At 45.3% G+C, this 26,670-nt stretch overlaps 2 protein-coding genes and 1 long non-coding RNA gene across 12 annotated transcripts in view; 1 reads left to right on the top strand and 2 right to left on the bottom strand.

The window, feature by feature from the left end:
* Positions 1-2,732: 2,732 nt before the first annotated feature.
* OTX1 (orthodenticle homeobox 1) lies at positions 2,733-9,643 on the bottom strand. Its single transcript, XM_006909558.3, has 5 exons — positions 9,512-9,643; positions 9,087-9,153; positions 7,336-7,536; positions 6,283-6,434; positions 2,733-4,999 (listed from the first exon to the last, which is right to left on the bottom strand). The coding sequence occupies exons 3-5, from the start codon at positions 7,430-7,432 to the stop codon at positions 4,181-4,183; spliced, it is 1,068 nt and encodes a 355-aa protein (XP_006909620.1). The 5' UTR covers positions 7,433-7,536; positions 9,087-9,153; positions 9,512-9,643; the 3' UTR covers positions 2,733-4,180.
* Positions 9,644-11,885: 2,242 nt separating this feature from the next.
* Positions 11,886-16,294, top strand: LOC107195512. Its single transcript, XR_001516692.1, has 4 exons — positions 11,886-12,008; positions 13,665-13,823; positions 14,171-14,278; positions 14,853-16,294. It is a non-coding gene; the product is annotated as an uncharacterized LOC107195512 (long non-coding RNA).
* Positions 13,924-26,670, bottom strand: part of EHBP1 (EH domain binding protein 1) — a 308,554-nt gene continuing 295,807 nt past the window's right edge. For 9 of the 10 annotated variants that reach the window (XM_025045116.1, XM_025045115.1, XM_025045113.1 and 6 more), the window contains 4 exons: positions 22,703-22,802; positions 21,504-21,577; positions 15,103-15,217; positions 13,924-14,886 (listed from right to left, as the gene is read on the bottom strand). In XM_025045116.1, coding sequence (XP_024900884.1) covers positions 14,796-14,886; positions 15,103-15,217; positions 21,504-21,577; positions 22,703-22,802 — 380 coding nt within the window. In that variant the 3' untranslated portion in view covers positions 13,924-14,795. The remainder of the gene's footprint in view (positions 14,887-15,102; positions 15,218-21,503; positions 21,578-22,702; positions 22,803-26,670) is intronic. The other variant, XM_015587607.2, reaches the window with a different exon arrangement.

Here is a 26,670-nt window from a genome sequence, read left to right on the forward strand (position 1 = left end):
AAAAATTTACATTTTTTTTCTGTGAAGTTGCTATTTTGAACAAAATACATGAAAAACTTCTATTTTCTGTTGACAGCAGAAATGAAACTGCTCAGTTTTTCGGTCTTTGTAATGTAACAGACATAAATTTGCTGACATTCAGTCTTTTAACCTGTTTTTCCTCTCAGGTGTAAGGATTTTTTTTTTTTTTTCAAAATAAAAAAAAAATCCCTTTCGTTCACAATTTAGAGAAACGTCTCCATATACCCTCAGTAGCTACTAAAAAGAGTACTGAAAAGTTCTACAACAAATGAAGTTACTTCACTGACTCTTTTCAGAGCTTCGGCAAATTAATGCAGTGCTCTCCAGATACTCTTTAAAATTCTTTATAAAAATCACAAATGTGACCTATCCTTTACCCCAATGGCACTTCACACATGTTCACCTATAGGTAGACTTTTCTGCTCCTAGAGTATGAGCAGAGAATACAAGCCATGAGTAGAAAACACGAAGATTTCGTTGAGCACTCAAAGAAAAAACTGTTGACGCCTTAATGCTGCTAAATGTTCTAAAGTTGCTAAATCTGCTTGAATTGCTTCAATTCTAATTGCTTCAATTGTGTCACGAACACCAAAACACAACTGGGAGAAGGGGGAGCTGAGGACGGTTCTCACAAAACCTACTGGTTAATAGGACTGAGAGGGACCTAACGCGCTGCCGCCGCCGCCACTGCCACCGCCACCGCCACCGCCGCCGCCCGGGGACTCTCGGCCAGCGTGGCCGCTCTCACCTTGCGGGGCCTAGCGACCTCCGGCCGCCCCTGCCGCAGCCACGCACCTACCCCTCTCCCCCCAGGCCCCGCGTCCTGGCGGCCCGAGGTGCCCCAGCGCTGCGCGGCCTCAGAACAGGCTAGGAGGCCCCTGGAGAAGCACGTGCCTCTCCTCGAAGCTCAGTCCCCCGGGCGGGAACTACCGCCAGGCCTCAGTGCGCCGGGCCGCGGGTCCCCGTCTGCCTAAGTACGCAGGCGCGGAAGCTTCTAGACGCCGCCGAGGGGTCGGGCCACGGGGACGCGTCTGACCGACCCGCCCGTGGCCTAGGCCCCAAGTGTGAAGTTCTGGGCAAGTTCTAGACAGCCCCAGGCCCTGTGGGTCCAAATAACAAATGCGACAAAACTGAGGCCCATGGTTTGGGTACCTTAGTTCGGAGACCACTCAGTTGTCCAAGCTGTTGCAAAGCCGGGTCTTCTGGTTTCATTCCACCGAGCAGCCGGCAGTACCGCTGGGCCCCACCGAACCCGCCGCACGGAGCCTCGGGTGGGGGCAGCCTAGCACCTGGGCCTCGAGCAGCGCCGGCGGCCGCTGCGTGAGCCGCGGAGCCCGGGGCGGGAGAGCCAGGGTGCCCAGGCGTGTGCGGCGCGAGCTGGAGGCCTCGTTGCTCCGGCCGCAGGCCCGTCCTCCGCGGCACGTGCTGGCCGCGGACCCGAGGGCCACGCGCCACGCGCAGCTCGGCCTGCCCCCGCACTGAAGTGGGAGCCCGCGCGGGCGCGGCCGGGCCCCGTGCTCGGGGTCTCACTCTGGGGGCGGTGCCTGCGCCCTCCAGCGGGCCTTAGCGGAGTCGGGGTGATGGATTTGTCGGAGCGGGAAGGCACGCGGCTCCCGGGCCATTCCTACGGAGTCCGGAGAGAGGACGCGACCGAGGCGGCTTTTCTACAGCCGGGGCTCGCAGCCCCGAGTCCCCACTCGGTGTGGGACCCTGGGGTAGGGGGTCGTTCTCCAAACCCGGCCTCACGTTGTGTTCTCAGGTCTCACACGGAATAAAAAGAATAGGGTGAATTGGTCACTTTGCAGGAAACTTTTCGTTGTTTCCTTAATTCTTTCCCGCCCGTGGACAAGTTAAGTAGTTTCTCGGCCTCACACCCCGGAGGTTTCAGGCCAGAGTCTGGACAGCTACAGGCTCTGGGTTTTCTGGGGGATCATCCCATCCCATCTCTGTCTTCCCTCAGGGGAAGGTGGGACCTTCCTTTACGACTCGCTGATGCAAGCCAGGAGTCTTCCTCTTCTGCCAAAGTGAAAAGTCCTTGTCGACTTTTCTAGATTTTGTTTGCGTTTTAAAGAAATTTCACAATACCAACAAAGATACTTTGGCTACTTCTGGCAGGGGGATGAGGCTTTAGAGGGACATCTGAGCACATGGAAGGAATGACTCGGATCCCCCAGCCGCCGTGAAGCCACCCGGGACAGCCCAGCAGAAAGGAAGGTTGTCTGCTGCCAACATGCAGGACACGGATCGGTTTTTTGTCGTTTTGTTTCCTTTTTGGCTCAGCTCTGAGAGCATTATAGAGCTATCCTTTCCCGCCTCCCGACCCTCTTCCCCTCCCCCTCTTCTTTCTGGTGCAAGTAATTAGGGTGAAGAAATCAGTGCCAGCCTCCTTTCTCTGAATAGAAAGGAATTGCTCCGGGAATTGAGTACTGACACCTGTCTCTGTCCAGGATGGCGAGAGGAGATGCGAGGTCAAAACGCCTGGGGGAAGAGGCCAGGCTGACCCGGTGGAGAGGACACTCCCTAAAAGAGCGTTTCTGGGGACTTTTCGTGCCACGTCCTCCCATCCTATCCTTTGGCCTCCAGGTTCACACAGGTCATTATTAACAAGTGAGTTATTAGCACAGGAGTTTCCCTCCTTTTAGCCCCCCACCGCCACCCCACTCCAGACTGGGACCTGGGGCTGTAATCATAAGAGCCACACTGACAAGCCGTTCATTAATTTGCATTTATTTTCGGGAAATAATGTGGATAAAGGGGTAGGAGGGGGGCTGCCTTACATTTCAACAAGTAATTTGTGATCTTCACATCGGACAAATCAAATTTACAAATTACCTTCCCACCTACTGGACGAAACGGCCAAAGCCAAAATTGATACACAGGCGCGGGCTCTCCGCAGATTTAGAATGAAGGTGCACTAAGAATTCACTAGACAAAACAGGGTTGCTGCTTAAAGAGAGAAGCTGACAGAGGAGTGGGAACTGAGGTTTGGGGCTTGGGTTTGTTTTTCTATAATACTGTATTTTTATTTTTCTTTCTTTTTGTTTTTGGTCTCTAAAACGGAACTGCGACCCTGTGCTTAGACCTAGTGAAGGACTCAGTCCTGCGCCCCAGCCCAGCCTAGCTCCCTTCCCTGTACCCTGGCTTGGCTGTTTCCTCGGCCCTCCCGGACCCTCCAATCCTCTGCGCCCAGCTTCCTGGAACCAAACGGTTCTCTTTTAATAAATACACAGAGGAAAAGGGTATGAGGGGGCAGGAGAGCTTTGCAACAACTGAAAAAGAGCCATCGTTTGAGGAAGAAAGGCCGGGGGACCGAGGGAAAATATTTTTGCTTTTTTTATATATATGTGTGTGTATATATATATATGCTGTATATATCTTAGGTTCTATTTCCTGGGCGCTAAGACGAGATATGCTCAGTTCAACCAACAGCAACTATAAAGTGTAAGAGGTCCCTGGAACGGACCCGACTATGTACAGCATTCCCGCCGAGGCGGAAGCTTGAGCCAGTTCTACGCAGGGCGGGGCTGAGCGTGAGAGGCTAGAGAAGCGCTCCTCCCTCTCCGGCCCTGCCCCAGCGCATCCGGCTGGGGAGGAGGAGACTCGGGGAAGCTCTGGTCTGCAGGCGGGGAGTGGGGCCGGGGGCAGATGAAGGGGCGGCAGTCTGCACGCAAGAAACACTTAGTGGTTGCTTGGAAGTAGAGTGTGGGTGCACTCCAGTGGGCAGACACATGCCAGTTAGTGACTCCAGTGTCCAGAAAGAATAAATAAAAGTGTAGGGCTCAAACGGCGAGTCAGAGCGAAGAGCCTCCGAAGGCTGCAAGTGCGTAACTGTCCAGGAAGACTGGAAGAGGATTACTTAGGAATTCGTGAGGGGTTGAGGAGGAGAGCACACAACTCTCCCGTAATAGAACTTGTGGGCCAAGCCGAAGCACCAGTTCCCTCATCCAGGGGGTGGGCAGGTTTGCACACGCACCCCCCGCCCCCAAGCAAGTGGCACAAAGATAAGGGCGGCAGTGCAGACAATGGGCATCTTTAAGGGGCATGAAAATAGGTCCAGAGAAGCCGAGGCAAAGGCGGGCGGTGCATCAGCAGCAGCAACAGGACGGGGACCACGGAGGGCGCAGGTAGTTGCGTTTCTCTTCCTCTCACACGCTTGGGTTCACAATACCTGGAACCTCCATGAGGCTTGGTCCTTATAGTCCAGACAGTCGGGCGAGTTGAAGTTGAGCTTCCAAGCAGAGGAAGCCGCAGCGGCGCCAGGTTCTTTGTAATCCAAGCAGTCGGCAGAGTTGAAAGCAAGCCCGGAGCTGCCATAGCCCTGATGGTGGTGGTGATGGTGGTGGTGGTGGTGGCCTGAGGACTGGGTCAACGGGTGGTGCGCGTGCGGGTGGTGGTGATGGTGGCCCGCCATGGAGGAGGGTGCCATAGGGCTCAGCTGGTGCGGGTGGTGGTGCGAGTGCATGGGCGCTAGGTATGAGCTGCAGTCCACGCCGCCAAAGTAGGAAGAAGAGGGCGTGGGGTAGCCCTGGCCGTAGCTGCTACCCTGGCCGTAGGACATGGGGTAAGAGGCTGCAGCCGAGGCCGCGCCTGCGGCTACAGAGCGCTGCATACATGATGCGTTGCTAGGCGCGGCCAATGGCTCGGGCACCGACACTGACGCCGGCGCTGAGCCGGGAGAGATGGAGGCTGGACTCCAGATCGATGAGGCAGCGGGTGTACTCAACGACGACGGCACTGCCACCGCCGGGTTCCCACCCAGGCCTGCAGCACTTGCAGCCGCTGGATTAGCAGAAGCGCTGGAAGCCGAACTAGAGGACGAGGCGGAGCTGGACACAGCGGGCGGTGTGAACTGACCGCTGCTTTCCGAGCCAGAGCTCTCCCGCACCGGGGACGACTTCTTCTTGGCTGGGCGGCTCTTGGTTCCGCTCCCGCTCTGCTGCTGCTGGCGGCATTTGGCGCGGCGGTTCTTGAACCAGACCTGCAGCGAATCGCATAGGGGAGACCGTGTCAAGAGGCGAGTAGAGTTTGCTACTCCCCCGGCCCTTGGACCCACCACCCCTCCTAAGATCTCGCATCCCAACTCCTGCCGAGGCCTCTGCCCCTCCTCGTCTCCGTCCGGCTAGACCCTGCCCTAGCATTCCCAGATCCTCCGCCCTCCTCATCCTTCTTCTCAAAGACCCTCCTTTATCAAATATGGATGTGCACCTTCCCACTCCCAGCGCAACCCTGCTCTAGGGAGGAACATTTGCATCTGTCCAGCCAGAAGTTCAGCCATCACTAAACTGCTGCTGGTGACTGCTCCCCAGCGGTCCCGTGTGTGTTTAGAGGCCCTATTTTCTACGGCTGGGCTCAACAAACAGCGGAGACACAGCAGGCTGTGGAGTGCTGTACAGTCACTAAGTCTGAGGCCAGAGCCAGTCGGCCCCTGGAGGCCCGGTCCTGGGCAGAACAAAAATTTGGGTGGGAGCAGAAGCAAGGCCGGCAGGCTGAACAGAGGCAGTATTTGGAGGCCTAGGGAAGGAAGCCTGGGCAGAATTTCTCTAGGCTTCTTGGCTCCACGTGGGAACCAAACAGGACAATCATAAAGGTCTCACTCCTCTTGGAAGGCTCCATACTTGGCTTTGCATTCCTGGTTCTTTCTCGAGCCTCCGAGAAAAGAAGGAGAGATAAAAGACCCTTGAGGAGAGTTCTGAGTTATAATCCAAACAGTACTTTCGGGGCTCTTTCATGGTAAAAACAGAAACGGCAAAGCCGGTAGCCCGGTTTTGCAATCGGCATCCTCTCCGGGTACAGGAAGCGACTAATTAAACTGGCGCCACGCGTGGAACGCACTCCCAGACAGGGTACCACGCTTCGGCCAAGCTCCACTCCTCCATTTCCAGGATTCCCCGGGATACAAGGCAAGAGTGGAGGCAGAATTCAGGACTCCGAAGGAAATTGCCAAGTTCTGGGACGGCCGAAGGAGCATGGGCAAGTGCCGGGCCTTTAAGGCACTTTACATTCGGGAGCCTCGCTTGTCCCCCCTCAATCCTAAAAAGGGCCTGCGATACTGAAGGTGCCCCACGAGCAAGGGCCAAATCCAGGGCTCTAAGCTAGTTCCTTTAATTCTGTCTCCTCTTCTAGGCCCGGGCCCAGAGCTAAAGGAGTCTGGGAGGGGCTGCCCAGTCTGTAAGCCCGCCCTCACACAGACCACCCTTCCCAGAATTTCTCCCACCAGCCCGAGCGCCCTTATCCTGACCCTGGAGCTCCAGGCGCGCGCACCTGGACTCTGGACTCTGGCAGGTTGATCTTGAGCGCCACCTCCTCGCGCATGAAGATGTCAGGGTAGCGAGTCTTAGCGAAGAGTGCCTCGAGTACGTCCAGCTGGGAGCGCGTAAAGGTGGTGCGCTCCCGCCGCTGCTTCCGCGGGGTGGCTGAGGAGACATACGGGGGCACTTTGGGTCACCGGTGGCCATGAGGATCTGCGCTAGAGAACGCGGATAGGCCCCTGGCAGGCCCTGAGCCAAACCGTCGCAAAAGAAAGCCGAGCTCGGATCAAAAGAAACTCCCCGGGGAGGCCGAACTAGAGAGGCCACAGGTGGGAGAAAGTGCATGTGTGCGACTGGGAACCAGAATCTCCAAGACCGCAGGGCTGCCTCCTTCCCTGAGTCTCGGAAGTTAAGAAAGGAAGAGAAATCATACTCCTTTCACACACACACACACACACACACACACCCTTGGCTGGAGGGTGGGGCAGGGGTGAGCATAAACGGCCACCTGCTAAACACTTTCCCACGGAATAAATGGGAGTGAAGGAGTGGGAAATAGAAAAGAAAGCCAGGATTCAGCTCAAGCCCTTCACATCAGCAATGCAAAAGTCAGTGCAGACACTGGTCCTGAGGACAATTTAATTAGAGAGGTAGAATTCCCCTCCTTAGCTCAACCACTCTCTTCAAATAGGGTAAGCTAGGCATTTCCTGTCAGGGCATGGTGAGTGTCTAGGTTCCTCATCAATGTTGGGGGAAAAGGAAGAGATTCACACATGCACATACCAAAAAAGCCACCTATGGGAAACGAATCCCTATGCTGGCGGTGTGGCCACCAGCAGACAGTGGCTGGTGTATCTGGGCCCAAGGGTGCACAGTTGCTTGTTTTTGCCTCTCTGGCCCACCTCACCCACCTACAACTCTGCCTTGTGAGCTTGCAGTGTGCCTGGTGTTGTAAGGAGACTTGGCAACCGGCTCCCTCAGCCAGCTCCCTGGGCCTGCTCTCTGACAAAGCATGTGCTCAAACCTGAGGCTGAGGTGCCCAAGACTTGTAGAGGCTGGTGCTCACCTGGATAGCCCACGGAGGGGTGCAGTAGATCCATGGCGGGCCCGGCCAGGCCCAGCCCGTTCATGCCATAGGGGGGTTGTTTGAGGTAAGACATCATGCTAACAGCCGGGTGGAGGCGCCCCGACGGATCCAGGGGGCCGGGCTCAGTGCGGGGCTCCCACCGCACAGTTCTTCAAGCTCGGTTGAGTCTGGGGGCCCAGCCTAGGAAGACAAGAGACACAAGGAAACAGTCATTCGGAGCCATCTCGGCTTCCAGGTCTGGCCGGAGGCAAGGAGCCACAGGATGTGGAGAGAACACAGGCTATGTACTGCGCAGGAGGCCAACTAGGCTCTACAAGGCCTTGGTCCAAAGACCAAGGCTTCCTCAAAAAGAAAGCTTTTCTGGATTGTCATCGCCTCTTTTCGGGCTTGCAAGGGGTCAAAGACACTCGTAGGGCATCGCTAGGAGTGAGAGGTTAAAATCAGGGACACACTGGGAAGGTCAGAGCCTGAACCGCGGAGTATGCAAGGTCCCAAGTGCAGGCAAGATTCTGGTCCGGTGGGACCCGGCCGCATATTGCACCAGCAAACGTCCAACTCGGTGCCCAGGCAGGCTGTCCAGAGCATGAGGTGTTGTTCCGTTTTGTTTCAAATGTTTTTGAAAGCAGGAAGAAAGGTAGAGATTCCTGAGAGCCAAGGTGAGGTAGCAGCACCTGGGCCTCTCCAGGATGCATTGCCCACTTAGGAGAGCACGTTTCTTCAAAGGTCTCCAGAGCTGGGTCCCAGACCCACATAGCCCACAGCCACCCCTCCAGTTGACTTCTTTGTGCCCCGCCGCTGAAAGATTGTTCACCCGGAATCCCACCACACATCAACCGAAGTTACAGGCCCAGGTGCCCCAGAGGCGGGCAGAAGACGCAGAAGGGGCCACGGTGGCGGTGTCGGTTTTAAGTCGCGGCCCCAGGTTATCCGCACCTCGACAGGGCCGCAGGCCCTTCTCCGCCAACGCAAAAGCAGATCCTTTTTTATGCCAGGTCCTGGTTGCGGGCAATGGGGTCCCAGCGGGGGCTGAAAGGTGACTCGACCAGCTCCCAAAAGGGTCTCGCGGATTTGGAAGGCCTGAGTCCAGCAGGTCCCATGCGCTCCCTGCGTATCCTACTAGCTGAACTCGTGACCCCAGGACAGAACTAGGCCTCGGCGGCGTCTCTCGCGCTGACTTGGGCTGGAAGGTAGAAACCTCCCTTCCCCAGTTGCCCCGAACCTGAGTCGCTACTCTCAAGGGTTAGGAAGTGGTGCTAGGGGAGTGGGACTGGGGCTCCAGAGTACCTGTCGCTTCACCCCGCTTCGCGGGAACTAAACGCAGGCCTGGGACCCGGGTTAGAGATTTCAGGGAGAGAAGTTAGAGCTCAAGACGCCTTCCGCTCCTATCCTTCAGGACCCATGGCCTTGACTGGGAGAACCCAGCGTGCAGGGAAGGGGACGAAAGGGAAACAGCCGGGGCTCTTGGGCCGCGGCGACTCTGCTAGGCTGCAGCGTGAGTTTCAAAGAGTTTCTTCAAACTTAGAACTTCAGCTCGGTTACTTCGGAGGAGGCGGGGCGCGGGGCCGTAGAGCGGAGCCCTGGGGTCCTCCGCGCACCCGGAGGGGAGCCAGGTCGCTCCCTAGCCCCGCCCACGTGCCAGGACCCGGGAAGTGGGGACCGGTCTGAGGAGGGGGAGACAAGAGCACCGGCGCGTTCCCAGAGTCCCGGGCGGCCCGCGGCTTTCTCCTTACCTGCCCTCAGCTGCCAGGGCCGGTCACCATCTACCTCGCGCCCTCACCAACCCGCGGGGCAGCCAACCTGCAAAACAGAGCCGCACAGGAATTACCCGCCGGGCTGGCGGTTGTCTAGGACCCCTGGATTTCTTTCTTTCCCCAACTTCCCCCCTCCCGTCTTTCTTTCCACTGGCTTTGTGCGTGTCCCTCCAGGTTTCACTTTATTGCAGACACTTTGTTTGCAAAACCCTACAAGCTCCCGAGTCACTACCTCGCCCAGGACCAAACCGAGGGGCCGCAGGGGGGGAGCGTGGGGGAGAGAGGGGCAGAGTTGGGAGGCCGCTCGCGGTTGTCGCTGCACTCCTGGTACAACGGGGAGGCGGTGGGGGGCTGGGGAAGTCCTGCAGAGGCACTTTGCAAACTAAATAAATCAAGCGATTTACCTTGTCGGAGTGGCTTGTCTTGCCCGGTTGTTTAGGTGATTGGAAATGTAGCCTGATGAAGATTGATCACCTTTCTACTGCCCTCCCCGGGTATGTGAACGCGAGGTGAGTGCGTAACGGGGCTGGGCTGCCAATCCTGGGCCCCGCGCGGGCTGAGTGACAGGGAGCCGGGCAATGGCAGCCCGAGCCGGGGGTTACCTCCGCGCGCCCCCGCCCCCTGCACCCCTCCCTCTCCGCCCGCCCCGCCCCGGTTGCGCGCTAACTCTGGGGCTTAGCTAGCAAACGCGATGCAGAGCCAGGCTAAGAAGGCGTGCACAGAGCCCGAGCACCAGCGGCGGAGGACGACGCCGGTCCCCAGGCCGCCCTGAGGCCCCCGCCCTTCTCTCGCCCTTTCAGCGCCCCAGAGGGAGTGGTAGAAAGGAGGCGAGGTGCTGGAGAACCGGTTCCTTCGCTCTCTCGCGCGTCACCCGGCTCGGCAGCCGGGTTGTGGGCGCGAGGACTCCGATGCCACGGGCTAGAGGAGAGCTGGCCCCCGGCCCCTCGCGCGGCGCCGCGGGCCCCAGCGTCTTCCACCGCGCCGTTACCTGCAGACGGACGCCGCAGGCGGCTCGTGCCCGCACAGGCTATTCTGCCAAGCGCGGAGGCAGCTCTGGGTGTGCAGACCCCTCCTCGGCGCCTCAAAAGTCCCGCGGGCCGGGAATAGCACCCGCAGGGGAGGCCCGCCACTTACCTGCTCCTCGGCGTCTCCGAGGGTTCCTAGTCCCCACGAAGGGTGTTCGCAAATCATAAACCCTTCTTCTGAAATGTCGGTGCTCAGGGTCCCCTCCCCCTTCCACACACTCTACTTCTGAATCGGAAGATTTTTGATAGAAAACTTTCTCTTTCACACCGTCTCTGTCTCCTTTCCGGTCTCCTTCTACCAGGGGCAGTCCAGTGGAAAATGTTGCCACAGACCGTTGCCTTCATTTTCCTTCCCACATGCCGCGGGAGCCTCCCAGAGGCGACTTCCCCGGATCGTTCGTACTGGTGAAGCCCATTACCCAGCCGAAAAACTTCTCAAACACGTCTACCTGGGGGGACCTTCCGAAGCGCAAAAAACATGTTTTCACCCAAACCCTGAGCAAAGCAATTCTTTTAAATGGTACCTCCTCCTGAATATTAGGAACGACTTTACTGCCTTTCGAGGAATTCCTACCGCTTTTTTCTTAATCCCCCCTCCCTTTCACCCTTACGGGCGGAGTGAAAAGTTTGGACTGGATGGAGTAAGGTGTGAGGGCGAGTTAGGCAGCCGCTGAGCGTATCGTGGCGTGGAGCGCCGGCGCTGCCTCGGCCGCAGGGTCGGGCACCGAGAGCAGACAGGGCGCTGGGCGAAGAGGAGGAGAAGGAAAGGGGAGCCCGCTGAGTGAAAAGGGGCCGCGGCCGCCGCTCTTCAAAGTGCTTCCCCCTCCTCCAAGCGACACTTTCCTTTGGAGTCCGAATAAAATACGGTAACAGAATATGATGGAGGGCACACTGTTTCCTTAACTGCTTCTCAAAGGACCCGGGAGATCTTCTTAGGACCTTTAATAAGGCTTTGGTCGGTTCTTTTGTTGATCTCTCAAAATCAACTCCTTCTAATTGAAGTTGGAGCTGAAAGCGAGCTAATGTTCAAAGAAAGTGGCCGCCGGACCAACGAAATTACATTTTTTGGGGGGTGGGGGGACAATGAGGGAACATCTAATCAAAGGGGCTATGGAGGAGGGGTGAGAGTGGGGGAGTATGAAGGAGAAAAGGAGGTTTTACAAGATCCTTCTCTGGTTCACAAAAGTCAGCGACACGGACGCTTCTCTCCAGAACAAAGACACCGCGACCCATTCATAAAAGGGAGAGAAAGACACAGAGCAAAAAAAAAAAACAATTTAAAAAAACGAGAGAAAAGGAAAAACATGGGTGGTGATGGGGAAGCTTTAATAAGAAAAGAAACTGCGCAGAGCACAGCGCTGACCCGGGCGGAGACACACCTTAGGCTCGCGCAGGCCCCGGCAGGGAGTAGCTTGCGAGGCCCTCGGCTCGGAGCCCCCGGAGATGGTGTAGAGATTTAAAGAAAAAAAAACAAAAACAAAAACAAACGAAATACACCCCCTTGTTCACTTTTGGGGAAAGGCGCGGACTGGAGCACACTAGTTTTGGGGGGAGAAGTGAATGCGGGCTTCCTGGGGTGCGCTTTGGCAGCGCCTGCGTCCCTAGCCCAGCGCTGCCTCAGCGCGGGCCTGCGGGCTGTTGTCCTGGGTTAGCCCTCCGGGTTCGAGGTTCGTAACCTGTCCCAGGCCCGCCGACTCTCGCTCTTTTGCTTCTTCAGCGCACTGTTACGCCTGCAGCTGCAGCGCGGGGCCGAGGTCCGGCGTAGCGAGGTGGGGCGGCTGAGCGCTGGAATGTGTTCAGGCGGTCCCCAGGGCCCGCCACGCGGGAGCCCTTCTCTCGGTTCCAGATGCTGTCACGGTCTCAGGGAAGTTGGGAGGTATCAAGTAACACGACCCCCCATGAGAATATTTATCTAATCCCAAAATGCAAGCGAATTTTCTTAATGCTCAACCCATAAAACCCCGGGATTAAGAGAAGAAAAAGAGAGGAGAGGGGAGAGGGAGGGGAGTGGAGAGAGAAAGAGAGACTGAGATGAAAGTTTCTTGTACGCAGCTTAGAGGATTGAAGAGGCCGCCGCTAGGCAAATGTCCAGGTGGGAGACGCTGGGCCAGAAGCTGCGACCATTCCAGCAATGGGGAAGAGGGGGCATCGCCGGGGGAGGGCAAGTCGACCCAGCCCGTGGCCCGTCGGGCTGGGGAGAGACCGTGGGAGCTGGGACCCGGGACCCGAACGTAGCATCCAGGTGACCTCGAGGCCAGGCCACTCTGTAGGACACTTGGGACAAGGGGAGGGGTTTGGCTCCAAGGCCGTGGGATGCTGGCCAGGGGCGGAAATTCTGCACCGGCCCGTGGGCAGTGCCCAAACCAGTCCGCTGCCAACGCTCCTCCTCCTCCTCGGCGACCCCCGCGCCCACAGCTTTTTTTTCCGCAGCGCGGGCTTTCGGATTCCCGGCCTTTCCGCACGCTGGGCTCGCGCCTGCGCTCGAGAGGCAGCCCCTAGGCGAAACGCGACGAAATCCGGACGCGGCGCCCCCGCCGCGGGCCTGACCCAGCGAGTCCCGGGGTCCGCGCTCCGCGGCCGCTGCGGGGCGTCCGGGCGCCACAGAGCAGCCCAAATGGAAATCACGCGAGGCTCTGGCCTGGGGCCGGAGGGGCCGCAAATCTGGGGCTGGGCAGGTCGGGAGCGGCTTAGGGGAGCCGCCTCTCTGTGAGACTCCTTGGGAGGGAAGGTTCCCCAAATCCAGCGTCAGTGGGGTGGGTTATGCTGGCCGCCCAAACCCCAGGCTGCTCCGGGCTGGCGGTTTCCGTCTGCCGGCTTCCCCGGGCTTAGGGCGGGCTTCTGAGAGCTTCCCCCAGAGAGCGGCCGCTCGCTCTGCTCTCCTGCTCAAATAAAGAGGGCAGATTCCCTATTTCATTGAGTTCCGATAACTTTTCAGTAACTTCTTAAAATCTTTAAGGTGAAGAAATTCTATCTTAGCAAGTTTTTATTATCATTTTGAAAGACTGGCAATTGTAGGCGGCTGCATACTTTCGAAAGGAATTTGTGTATGTATAAATATTTTGTGTATATGTACATATATGAATGTGTGTATATATGTGTGATCTAGGCAAAAGTATAAATGCTAGTGGACTGTTTTCTCTCCCCAGACTTGTTGAACGAGATTTCTTTGTTTCCGACACCTCTGTAGAGTATGGAAACTGTCAAAATCGCGTTTCTTTCTGTTGCCTAGAACTTGTTAAAAGTTCCCTTTCCCTCTTCTCATACACACCTGCACGCACTTACCCTCTTCCCCCATCCCAACGACCCTTTCTCTCACTTCAGCCAGCTATCAAGTCATAGTTCCCCATGAGTACTAAATTATAACAACTGAAAATAACGTCGAAAATTCATCAAGATAATAGCATTTTTTCAGTGCTGTGGAATCACAAATTTCCTCAAGTCTTTCACAGAGATGACCCTTTATAAAAGATGATAGTTTACACTGCTTAAGAAAATATGACTAATTGCTTTTCAATTCTTATTCGTGTGTCAGCAGGGCCCCTCTGGGATGGTGTGAACTTAGCTCCTAATACAGCCCAGTATCCTGCCCAGTATTCAAGAGGACCATTTTTTTCACATGAAAAGCCTTATGGATACACAAACTTCTCAAATCAGTGTCAAGTTTTCACTGCAAGGAAATAGAGTATTTAAGGTAAGAAAGTTTCTGCTTTTATTGAAAATTTATATATGACCTCAGTATTGTAATAAATAAACAGATAACCATTTTCACACACACAAAAATGACAGTGCTATGCTAGAGAAGAAAATATTAATTGAGGGATTTACTCATAGTGGCGAGACAAAGTTTTATCAATACAGAATAAATATTAACAGCATTCTTGAGCCAATGTTGAGACCCAACAAAATGTAGGAACCAAGCTAGATGTAATAAATAATTATCCAGAGAAAAAGATGGCGCATTCTCAGAAGATAAGACTGTCTTTGTAAACTGATGCATGTCAATTAGTCTCATCCTCATAGCTCACCTTCAAATCACAGGACTTGTCTCTCCGGCTATGTTAAAGGGCCATCCTCTGAGGAAAGCAGAGGAGAGGAACTCTATTATCTTTACAGTGAAATGCAAAACAACTGCAGAAAATCCCACTAGTAAATAGAACATAGTTTAATAAGTAGATTGAATATGATCTAACTATAAAATTTAGGTAACAGAGTCAGTGTTACATATGGCAGGACTGAGAAAAAAAAGCATTCATGACATTTTCCTTATCTCCCTCTTACCCCCCTCCCACCATCATTATGCTATTAACAACAAAAAAAATGTTTTCAAATTTCTTCCCATCAAAAAATGAGGGGAAATAATGACGGAAGGGTTTTCTTTTCTTTCTCCTTTGAACAGTTTCTTGAACACTCCTAATACCAATCACTCACAGGGTGTCTGTGTAAATCTATTTCACATGGTTTCAAGGAAATGATTTAAAAAAACCTTAAGCAAAACTATTTTGGAGTTCCGTCTATTATCTGGAAAGGAGGGAAGAAAAGGGTAGTGGTGGTAAAGAAGTACACTCCAGCCAAACAAAATGTTAAAAGTTTTAAATTAACAACGAGTCTTTTTCCGGTCTGGGGACCCAAGACTAAAATGTTGGGAAAGATTCTGGTCCGGCTACTATTGAAGAACACATTTCTCTTCTTTCTTGGCCATCTTGCCTTTGTTTTGCTCCAGAGTTCGTTCCAAATGCTCATCTTCTTCTTCAGCCCTGTAAGTCAAACAGGAAACAAAATAATTTTTCTTCGTGGAGGGCAGAGCAGCACTCCCCGCTCGCCCCGCATTCCAAGCCCCAGCGGGAATGGGCATTCGGGGCCAGCGGGAGGCTGCGCCTGCCCACCCGATACCCCTGGACTGAAGTTTCCGCAAACTTCTCGGCCCCGCAGCAGGCAGCAGAGCCTCGACCCCGACCCCACTGCCCACTTACTGCTTTTCCTGCGCGTCCAGGTCCCTGACGAGCGCATCGCGCTTGTTCACCAGGGCCACCAGCTCATCCAGCAGCAGTTGCTCGCGTCGCTTCTGGGCCTCAGTCTTCTGCCAGTCTGCACAGGATGGGAGGCTTGTTATCCACCTGCAAGGCCTTGGCATACCCTGGCCCCCCTTCCCACCTTTACCAGTTTCCTTGTACTTCTCCGTAAACCATATTATACAGAGTGTTTTGTGGGGAGTTTGGCTGTCACGGTAAGGATTTTACCCCTAAAACCCTGCTTTCTAAATATTTTCTGCAGATGGACATGGCTACGGCTGGGCTGGAACCTGCAAAAGAGTCCAGGTGTGAATCATTGGCCAGCCGGAGGTGCGCACCTGATTTCAGCCAAAGTGGGGGAGGGAGGGCTGGAGGCCTAGAACAGGTCGGCCGAGGCTTGGGTGGTGGGGGATGTGGGTAAATGAGGAGGCGGGAAGCAGAGAGGGGCGATAAAATCATTCTGAAAAGGCTAGAGAATCTGCCTGAGAACCTATCCTTTCCCCCCACCCCCATGCTCACCCCATACAGCCCATTCTTCGCTAATTTCCTCTTCGCTCTATTTTAGCAGTTGGATGTATCTCACACTGGGCGCCATATGCTTCACAATAACTTTAAAAGTAGTGAATCGGCTAATTAGCATTTTTCTTTGAAGTAAAAAATAAATTTGCTCTGCAATATTACACTGCAGCTCTCGATCGCATCACAGCCAGTTTTCTTTTGGAGAGGTTTGCTGGGTAGTTTCAAATCAAAGCACTTTTGCAAAGGAAAAATTCCATACTTCTTTTTGAAATCCCATGTTAAAGGTTGGAAAATCCGATGGGCAGTGCTCTTTCCATGGGTAGGAGCAGTTTTTTGACGGTTTTAAATACCAATAAAAATTTCCTAATCTTTGCTAGTCTGATAATTTCCTTAAGATGAGCAGCAGTTTGGTTTAATAAAAACAGGACCTAATCGAACATTTAAAGCACTTTTGAAACCAAAGCCAACTGCTCTCTGGCCAGACTGTAAGGGCTTGTAGCTGTCAATCAACCCCCAGTCTACCCCGCCTCCCTCATTAGGAAGGTAAACAATGAAAAGAAGAAGTAGATGATGAGGCAGATAGCAGAACAAATGAGGACCTAGAGGGAAACAGGACACCAGCTTAAAAAAAAAAGCATGGCCACTGACTCATGCAGCCCCTTCCCCCAGCAAATGCACTTTCCAAAAAACAGAGAGGACTGCAATCCTTTCGGGTTTCTCTCTTCTCTCTCCATTGCCCTGGGCAATCATGTTAAAACTCACATGGCTGGTGCTTATTCAGATAAACCTAACAATGCACACCGCTGGTTACCATGTGAATCTTCACAAACCACACAAGAATGTGCTGGTTCAAATCCCCCCCGACCCCCTCCAAAGCAAAATTTATTCAAGACAGCAAACTGCTCAGCAGCTTTATGAAAGCAAATGGTGCTAGAGGGAATTCTGTCTTGTATTTACAAATTAAAAATTAGATGTATCATCATGCAATAAAGGTTAGAATAGCAGCAAGAAGCTAGAATGGTTTATTCAATTTTGTCACTATTCCTTTCATTATAAGCTCAAATACATATATATATATGAAACATACCATATATTAATTATCCATTTGATACAAAACATCACACAAATAAATGGTCACATTGCAGTCATATAAAAAAAGAAATGAAATTCTATAGCATGGAGAGGAGTAAAGAAACTATTACTATGGAAAGTTTTTTCCTAAATATAAGAATTTTAAAAATAATAAACAGCAAAACTGAAGAAAAGCCCTATCTATCATAATTTTATTCTTTGTATTTAAATGCAGCTGAGTTTCAAGAATGCTGGAGGACAATTTTCTAATCTGGTTCTTGTTCTTAATCAGTCTCATTCTATACAGCAGATATATCAATAGACCTCTCCAGTTTAGAAAGATCTTAAAGGTCATCTAGTCTAATTTCAGGTAACTGTAGTTCTAGAAATATTAACTCAAAGAAAAACCTGCTGAATTTGTAAAAGATTTGTAACTAAATTTTATAATTATTAAGATTACTAGTTTTGATGAATGTTAACTTTTCCATCCTGACCTCAAATCCTTCTGATTATAAGCTTTAATTTATAATTCTTTATTTATTTATTTATTTTTAACGCCTACAGTACCTGGTCTTCCTAGGTGTAATTTTTAATTCTTTATTTCCAAAACATTTTGATAAGAGCTTTATAGCTGGGAAATTTTCTCCACCATACAGTTAAATAGTATAATGAAGTTGAAAATTACAAATTTTTTTAAATCAAGAAAAAAATAAATTGTAACAACAGACACTTTTCTTAATTAAATTATTCCTTCTCTTCACTTGACCAGTGACTTTTAAGGTTTCAATTAATAATTAGAAATATCAAGACTTCTCTAATTTTTACAAAATAAGACTTTAACAATATGGATAAGAGAGGAAACTTTTATTTTTTTAAGCCCTGAAGTATTGAATAATTTTTTAAAAATCATAACTTTTCCTAGCTCAATTTCTCATAACTGTAACAAAAACATTTTAAAGTTATTAATATTTAGATAATTTTCATTTCAGTCAGATTTAACTAACATTAGAATTTAAAATATTCCAGCATAAATGTGTAGAATTTATCATATTAAATCTGTTATTACAACATTAATACCTATCTACAAAAATATTAGTCAACTGTAGGAGAAATAGCTAACGTGCAGTGAGTACACATTACATTAACAACTACTTTTACTTTATTTGCTTTCTCATGGGAGTAAATTTATACACATACACACATATTTGAATGCTAATTTGGGAAATTAAGTACTATTTTAATGTTTAAATAAAATTTAATAATACCTTTAAAATTGATCAAGATTCACATTTGTATATTCAAGTTTGCATTTAAAATTATTTTAATCCTCTTTTAAATAGCTTCACCTATATATAATGATGCCGTGTTTTAAAAATCTGCGTGTAAGTTTATGTTACCTGTTATGCATTTTAAGAAAGGATTACTGACCTATAACTCTAGTCACAGCTAGCTAGATGCACTGACTTTGGCTTGGACAAACTACAATGTGGGCTCTGATTAATTTAAAGATTCCAGTGTATTTTTGCTACAAAGGCCATATCCTCTAGCAACAAATAGGATTAAGTTTTGATGCTGCATTTGAGCCAAAGTGTTGAAATAAAGAGATTCTGTTTATGTCCATCTGCACTGAGCTGTTTTGTTAATTTAAAAAACTCTTTTTTATATATAGGGCCAATTATTCATTCTCCGATTCAGTTTATTTGCTGAAGTTGATAATTACCTTGGAAAAAAGGCAAAAGAAATACCTATAAATACTTTAATAGAAAGAACCTAAAGTTCTTGTAGTAAACCTACCTTGCCACTATAAATAAGCTTGGCACTTTGATGAAAATTAACACTAGTTTTGTAAAGAGCACATTGGGGGATTGCAGTCAAGTCTTATCTTTAGTTCCAGTCAACTAGCAATCCTGAAAGAGTTTGCATCATCATCAGAGCAGGCCATTTGATAGGATTCTACCGCTGTACCTAATCAATCTATGGAAGACTGTGGCTGTGCTGTGTAACAAAGCTAAAATAGATTTACAAATAGGGTTTTAGGGGATAAGCTCCTCCACAGGATTACATATTGATTTTAAATATAAAAAGCTTATCATATAAACCATAACTACAAAAATAGTGAACCTATGCATAAATCCCTTTAGAAGAGCACCCACTTCAAACTCTAAGCCAAGAATAAATCAAGATGTACAAAATCCTAGAGAAGATCCATTTCTTGTGCAGAAAATGAACACACCACTTTCCAAAAGCCCACCCCTATGTGTGCAGAAATGAATTTATCTTTCCTGAGGGGGCATTAAATAATCTGGAACAACAACAACAACAACAACAACAAAAACTATAAGAAAAGTATTTTAAAGATGTTTGTTAGCTTAAGGGATCCTATAACTTAGCTCAGTAGAGTGAAACTCCTGCTATAAAAAAGGCCTCAGGGAAAAAAGGTAAAAAAAGAGGCCAAAGTGATTATGGAGCCTCAGAAGAATGAATATACTGAATATATATATATATATATTTTGCTCTCAAACCAAGCTGTTAATATTTCTTTCAGTGTGCTATAGCTTAATAATATTCTGTGCTATTGGTGAATGGTTTCAGCAGCAGATTTATTTGAAAAGATTTTAGTTTATTTGTACGAAAACCATCTTATGGCTACTAAAGAGAAGAGAAAGAACAAAGAAATGAACTTTAAAACAAAGGAAAGCAAAACAAAACCAACTAGTGTTGCCTGTATGTGTGTTTATCTATGGTGTTTTAACACTCCAAAAGGCTACTGAATTGCATGTGTGTCCATTCTAAGGGTTGGCTCAGAGGACAGTGTCTTCACAGGACTGATTATCACTATCGGCAGTGGCTCTCCAGGACAGGCCAGCCTTCGTACTGCCCCGGCTAGTGGGACAGGCCTCTCTCTAAGAAAGTGTCTTTATTTGTAATCAACAGGCTGCTTATTTCTTCACATCTCTTTTTTCCCTCAACCAGCAACAGAAACTGGCTGAGAGATTTAAGGCACAACCACATATGGGACAATGAAATTACGCAAAAAATAAAACAGAAGTTTGAAAAAATATGACTTTCTACTGGTCTTCTGTATATACAAGAGGAGGCAGATAAAATGTTAAATTATTTAAGATCGTAGGTCTGTTAAATAGGGATAGGACTGCTGATGAAACTGGGATCTTTTATATGTATCATGGCCCTCCTTTTAAGACAGTATTTGGTAATGATACTAGTTTAGGTATAAAAGCAATATCTGCCTTAAAAGTCAACTGTATTGTGTATCGAGCTGTATTTTAAGGATGATTTAATTTACTATACATGAGAGAGTGGGTAAAAAACTTTTTAAATACTCTGTATTGAGTGTAATGTAAAATGAATTTATAAAGAATAAACTGTATAATGAGTTATATATTATACGTACTATATATACACTCGTTTTATATTACACATACATACATATACACCATATAAATAGTATTTGCTGTACATACTTTTCAACTATGTAGCTTTCAAATGTCTTTTAAAAACTATACCACGATGATAAAAATTATATATCAAGAGGAAAAATATCATTTAGTATGCTTGTACATTTTATTTCAATGGCAAGTTTCACAGAACTTCATAAATAATTTTGACAAATTTAATAGTCATTATCAATAGTATAATTTGATACATTTATCTAGCCAATTGAAGGAAATTAGCTATCTGAAACCTTTTAAATCTGATTTCTAAATAAGGGTATACAAATGTAGTCAGTTATATTTATCAAATGAAATTATGGATATGAAAGTAATTAAAAATAAAACTATAAATATATGCGATACTACTTAGATAAATAGCATATATTTTACCTAATTACAATATTTTTAAAATATATGGTTTCATTTGTCTTTCCCTTTACAAACTTAAATTTCTAGTTTCTGAACTAATTAGAATTGACTTATTATGGATCAGGTACCTTATCAGGTGAAGAAGGAAATTACCATGGACGGTCAATGGGTTAAGAGGTCAATATAGAATAGGAAAATCAATTTGCATTGATTAGACAAAAGGTCCATTTTACAGAGCCCAAAGGATTAGCTTTAAGCAGATATCTTTAACTGTAAGACATTTTCAACTAAGAAGTAGGAGAATAGCGACCTAAAACACCTAGGAATTTAAAATATAATAATTATATATAGTAAATACCATAGTTAAGCTAGCTGATGTTTACTGATATTATGAACCATGCTTAAGATTACTACATAATTCATTTAAAAGCTTTATGAAAAGTTTGAAAGTGTTCCATTTATCTCTTATGTCAATCTTTGTCTGAATAATCACTTAACAGGAGTTGGAATCTTAACTATAGTAGACTGGACAGTAACATATTTCAGTGTTGACATCAATTAAATATTAAGGTAAAATTTAGAGTCTGAATGGAAAAATCAAAATGATAAATCTTTCCCAAACCTCCCCAGTGGAAACAACTTTAAATTGCATATAGTAAACTGTGATTAAATCATTTAACTCTTTATATTCCCCATTTTATTGAAATTGAAGCTTACTGATAAAAGTTAAGACAATTTTGAGTTTAATAGCAAGCATAATGATTATCTATCTGAATTAAGGTCCTCCTTAGGTTGTTTAATGACTCATGGTTTTTGACTCTAAAGCATTTATTTGCAAATCCTGTAGGTCCCTAGTCAGACCACACCTAGCGAGACCAGAAGTGTATTATACTCTTTAAACTTCTGACAATTGACACCTCACATACCTCATTTCACCAGAACATTTCTTACCTTCAATGGCTAGCATTGCCCGCAATTCCCGATTCAGCAGCTCATACCTTCGTTCTAAATCATGTTCTTTTTCCCTAGGCAAGTTACAAAAGTTCATCAATATGCTAATTACTAAATCATTAAACACTTAAAAGAACCTTTAGGTTACATTGATTTTAGAACTCATAACTGACTTTTCTCTTTAACTTTAAGCTACTCCAAACAAATGATACACAAACCTAAAACCTTCCTCAGGTTGAATATTTACTAGTGCTATAATTTTTCTCCTTCAATTTTGAATTGCGCAGAGGTATATTTTAATCTGCGGATAAGTAGTCTCATTCTTCAATGCTTCTTGTATTAAGTGCCCAGTATAATGGCTATTTTGTAAAATAGGTTTTTTTTTTCATAGTTCACAATAAATACTCTTTGTCTACAACTCCATGTGAAAAGAATACAAGAAACATGAAAGTACTATCAGTGCAAATTTAATATACAGACAATTAAAAATGCAGGATTAGTTATTTTTTGTGCTCCTTCATAACTTTTATCAAGTTCAAGCATGACAGAAATGACAAAAATAGATGTTTTCACTAAAATAAAACATGTAAGCCTACTCCTTCTCACACTAGGTGGCATAATATAAAATCTTTGCTAGTGAGCAAAAAGGAACAGGCTTTAAGTCTTATACTAAATGCTAAGGACTAAGAATGCTTACGTTTGGTCTAGTCTCCATCTTACTGTAATCCCCACAATCATAAACACACTTCTGTTTAAGTCATTATTAATCTTTTATCCCAAAATTTAAGGTAACATCATCTATAGAATAAAAAGATACTTTTAAGAGTTATTTTAATTTTTAACTTAAAATTTGATGTTAAATTTCAATTTTATTTCTCCTCTAACCCTTACTAATAACCACCTTTTTGTGCACAGTGCTTTATTTCTTTATTTCAAAAATTGCTTATATTCATTGAGTTTCTGTATAATAAACACATTGGGTTTTTTTTTTCAGTATCTATCACTCTATCTTAAAATTCTTACTGTTCAGATGAAAATTGGTTTTCACTATTTTTTAAATTTTTATATAAAATATACTGTAATCTCTAAGGAAAGAAAAAAAATTAAGCCTAGTAAGTATTTAACCTCAAAGAAGGCAATGACAGAAAACCTAAGATTCATCAATGTTGTAGGAAAAACAAGCAGTCATGAGTACTTACAGGAGAGAGAGCTGGTTCATTCTCCTTATTAAAGCATTTTTCTTATTAACTAACATAAACCATTCCTGCATCATTGCTTCTTCCTCTTCTGTGTTCCTTCCTATAATACAGGAAGTAATTTCTTATTATATGACATTTATAAGCAAATAATTTAACACAAGTATTTTTTTTTTAACATGAAACATTTTAGCTAACCTGATAGTACAAATTAAACTGTTTATAACATAAGATTAAAGTCCAAGGCCTGAAAAAAGAAATCAATATTTAAAAATTCATAAGCCAGTCTTCTAAAGCTGGTATTATTCAGCATGTATATTTCAGTCTCCCTGAATATATCTACAGATCATACTAACACTAAGTACAGTAAAAAAAAGTGTTCCAACTTTTAAATCCTCCCCAGAGGCTGATATGTTGTTATGTTTCAATGAGGAACTTATGGCGCTGACAGACATATGGTCATGATAAAAAAAAATTTAAATCATTATGAGAATTACAAGACTAGCAGGAAGAACAGAGAAGTCCAGAGATTTTGTGAAAGCTTCTACTTGTAATGACTTGATTTTTTTTTTTATTTCTTATTTCCCTCCCCCAATATAAATAAAGATAAATGTGCATATACAGCATTCTGGAGCTCATCATCCATAATAGGGTGAACACTTGCACATTATTTTAAGTCGATTGTAAATGACCAGGCAACAAAAAATGTCTATAGCTATCTTTAATGTTCAGTATATCAGAAAACATTTGAGTACAGATGATCTAAAACTTTAGATGATAAATTTACTGACTGAACATTTAAAATTCACTTTCTCTAATATCCATTCCATCATCAATTACCCCACCCCTTAAAGGCCCTTGTATTAAGGATTATAATATATAGGGCATATCTGGTATTATTCATGTAGAAGTAGGCCATGATCATACTCAAGAAAAATATTAATTCCCCATTTTCTTCTACTTTCTTCAAATTGTACCTAGTCAAATTTACAATTTTTTCATTTTTTTTCTTTTTAATTTCAACCATAATTGGTTTATTGTTTTGCTAGGCCATTATTTATAGATTCCTAAGGTTAACTTAAATATCCAATAAAAATTTAAATATCCCAGCTAAGACTCAGTATCCAAGCTAATTCCCTAAGTTTTATTTTCTTTTTAAGCAAGATATTTTAACTTTCAAACACATTACCAGTCCATTTAAAAAATTCAAACAATACAAAGGTATAACTGAATAAAGTCAAGTCCTCTTTTACCAATCCCACCCTCCCCAATTCTCCACTCCACCTCTTTTCTCCAGAAGTACTATTAAAGTTTAGTATATCTCCTTCCAGATCACAAAGATAGCTATGTCTGTCATACATGTATATACTTCATCTACACAAACAGGTTTCTTTTCTTTAACGTGAGATCATATTATGTACTGCCCTGTGATTTGCTTTTGTCATGCTGTTCAAAGATCTACTTCATTCTTTTCAATACATGCATAAATTATGGACATACCATAATTTATTTAACTATTTCCCCATTAATAAAAATTTAAAGAAAATTGTAGAACGAAAATAAGAGTATAAAGAGCTGATCTGTGTGCAAAAGATTAAACATGTACTTCAGAGCATTCCTGTAAAATAGATATCTGCTGTTCATTATTATGGAGAAGAATGAGGATATGTGCCTTCTTTAAATGCTGTTAAAACTTTATAGTATGAAGCCAGACTTAGGATAGATTCTTTTAGAGTATGAACAAAAGTCTTTATTGTTTTACAGTATTTTAATCTCTTTTAGGGTAGCTGGTTGTGTATTCACTTTGGACCATGTGATGTCTTGACACTGGTCATGTGATATAGGCTGCGATAGGAACAAATCCCTGGGTAGCAACAAAAGAAGAAAGAGTAAAAAGAAAAAGCTGAGAAAAAGCTTGCAATTTGGAAAAAGGCCAATTGTACCCTGGTGAAGGCCTTTTTGATCAGTGAAATCACACATGTGTGCAATATTAATAGGTGCAGTTTTTATGATATTTTATTTTCTGATTAAAGACTTAATTCTTGCGTTCATAACTTAAGTAGCTTCTAAAAATATAGGTATATTAAAACTTTATTTTGAGCTTAACTTAATGTATAATTGAGGCTTTCAGGCACTACTAGAAGCAACTAGCCTACTCTTAAATTAGCATCATTTTCTTCAATGGAAAACTGCTTCCTTGACAATAGCAATATTGATGTGGTACTGTGTTATTTTCAGTTTAACTCATGCCTATGATTTCTAGGTAAGAATAAAAGATCCTCCTCCCCTAATTGTTAGGAAATAACTAATAATACAAAAGTCTCATGTTTCAAAAGGAAATAAGCCTAACAATAAAATATTTAAAGATACATTACACATTGCTACATAGATTATAAAAATTAACTGAAAAACATATTTGAGGTTAAATCAATAATTGATTTTTATGTATGGCTAACTCCTTATCTGAGATCGTACACAATGATGGAAATCTATACTTAGCCTAGTAATAAAAAAATTAAATTTTCTTCTAATACATCATTACACTATTGTTTTTAGGGATTTAAAATTTTTTAAATTTAAAAAGCTTTTAAAAGCCAGTAAGTTGAACCATTACAAATTAATCCTGACTTTAATAACTGGTTAAAGACCCCTTTAGCTTTATAAGTAACAAAAAATATTAAAGCCTGTGATCACAGTGAGCTTTTCTCATTTCTCCTCTAACCATTTGTTATTTAATCCAATACTAGTAATCCAATTTGTCCATCAGACTTTTAAAGGGCAGAATGCAACTTCCTCAGCTTAGACACTTTTCAAAGTACAATATATTTTTCAAATGAATGCTGGATGTTTCATTTTTCCCAACTGTTCCTAGCTCTAATGCATGAGGGAAAAAAGAACAAGATGAACATTGTTCCTACTGATTAAGTAAGAGCTCATTAAAGAGCTGTCAGTGCGGTACTTTGAATATGCATGAAGCATATAATCAGATCTAGTACCGTCACTAGAGGAGAATACGGTAAGTACAAAGGATTGATTTAATTACTTAGAGTGGGCTGTGGTGGTAAAGCAGTCTTGTTAGTGCAAAAAGAAAAAAAGGCTGTATTCTGGCACTGTTAGAAAAAAGGCAGTTTTAGCTTCTGCCACAATACATAATCTCTGAATAAAGCACTTTACATTGTAGCTTAAAACGAAGACTGTCATTATTTTAAAAAATGGCCATAAATCATTTTGTGTGTGTGTTTAAACTTACCTGGTTAACTACTTCTCTTTCAAAATTATCGATTTGTACTTACAACTACATTTTTGTAAATTTAGAGTCAATACTGACACTTTTTAAAATTTCAATTATTTTTCGGTTTCATGGACTGAAAAATTTAAGACATTATTAAAGACTATTTTGAAATTTTAAAAAGTCAAAATACTGCAATTCAACATACAGTTACTAAAATGTGAAAGCATGGCTGAGTTGATATGCTGTATTTTAAAACAAAGTACCTCATGTTTATTATAAATATACAACCAATAAAAACATCACCATACGGAAACAAACTTGTATACACAGAGAACATTTTGATGGTTGCTAGATGAGAGCAGAGTTGGGGGATGGGTGAAAAAGTGGAAGGGATTTAGAAGTACAAATTAGTAGTTACAAAATAGTCATGGGGATGTAAAGTATAGAATAAGGAATATAGTTAATAATATTGTAATAATTATGTATGGTGTCAGATGGGTACTTGATTTATCAGGGTGATCACGTCATAAGTTACATATATATATGTCTAATTACTATGTTGTACATGTCAGATGGACTTGATTTATCAGGGTGATCACGTCATAAGTTACATATATATATGTCTAATTACTATGTTGTACACCTGAAACTAATATAACATTGTATGCCAACAGTAACTGAAAAATTTTTTGAAATATTTTAAAAAAATCACTATAACATTTAAAATATTGACTAATTA

This window comes from Pteropus alecto, unplaced genomic scaffold, assembly GCF_000325575.1.
Source record: "Pteropus alecto unplaced genomic scaffold, ASM32557v1 scaffold131, whole genome shotgun sequence".
Lineage (NCBI taxonomy): Eukaryota > Metazoa > Chordata > Mammalia > Chiroptera > Pteropodidae > Pteropus > Pteropus alecto.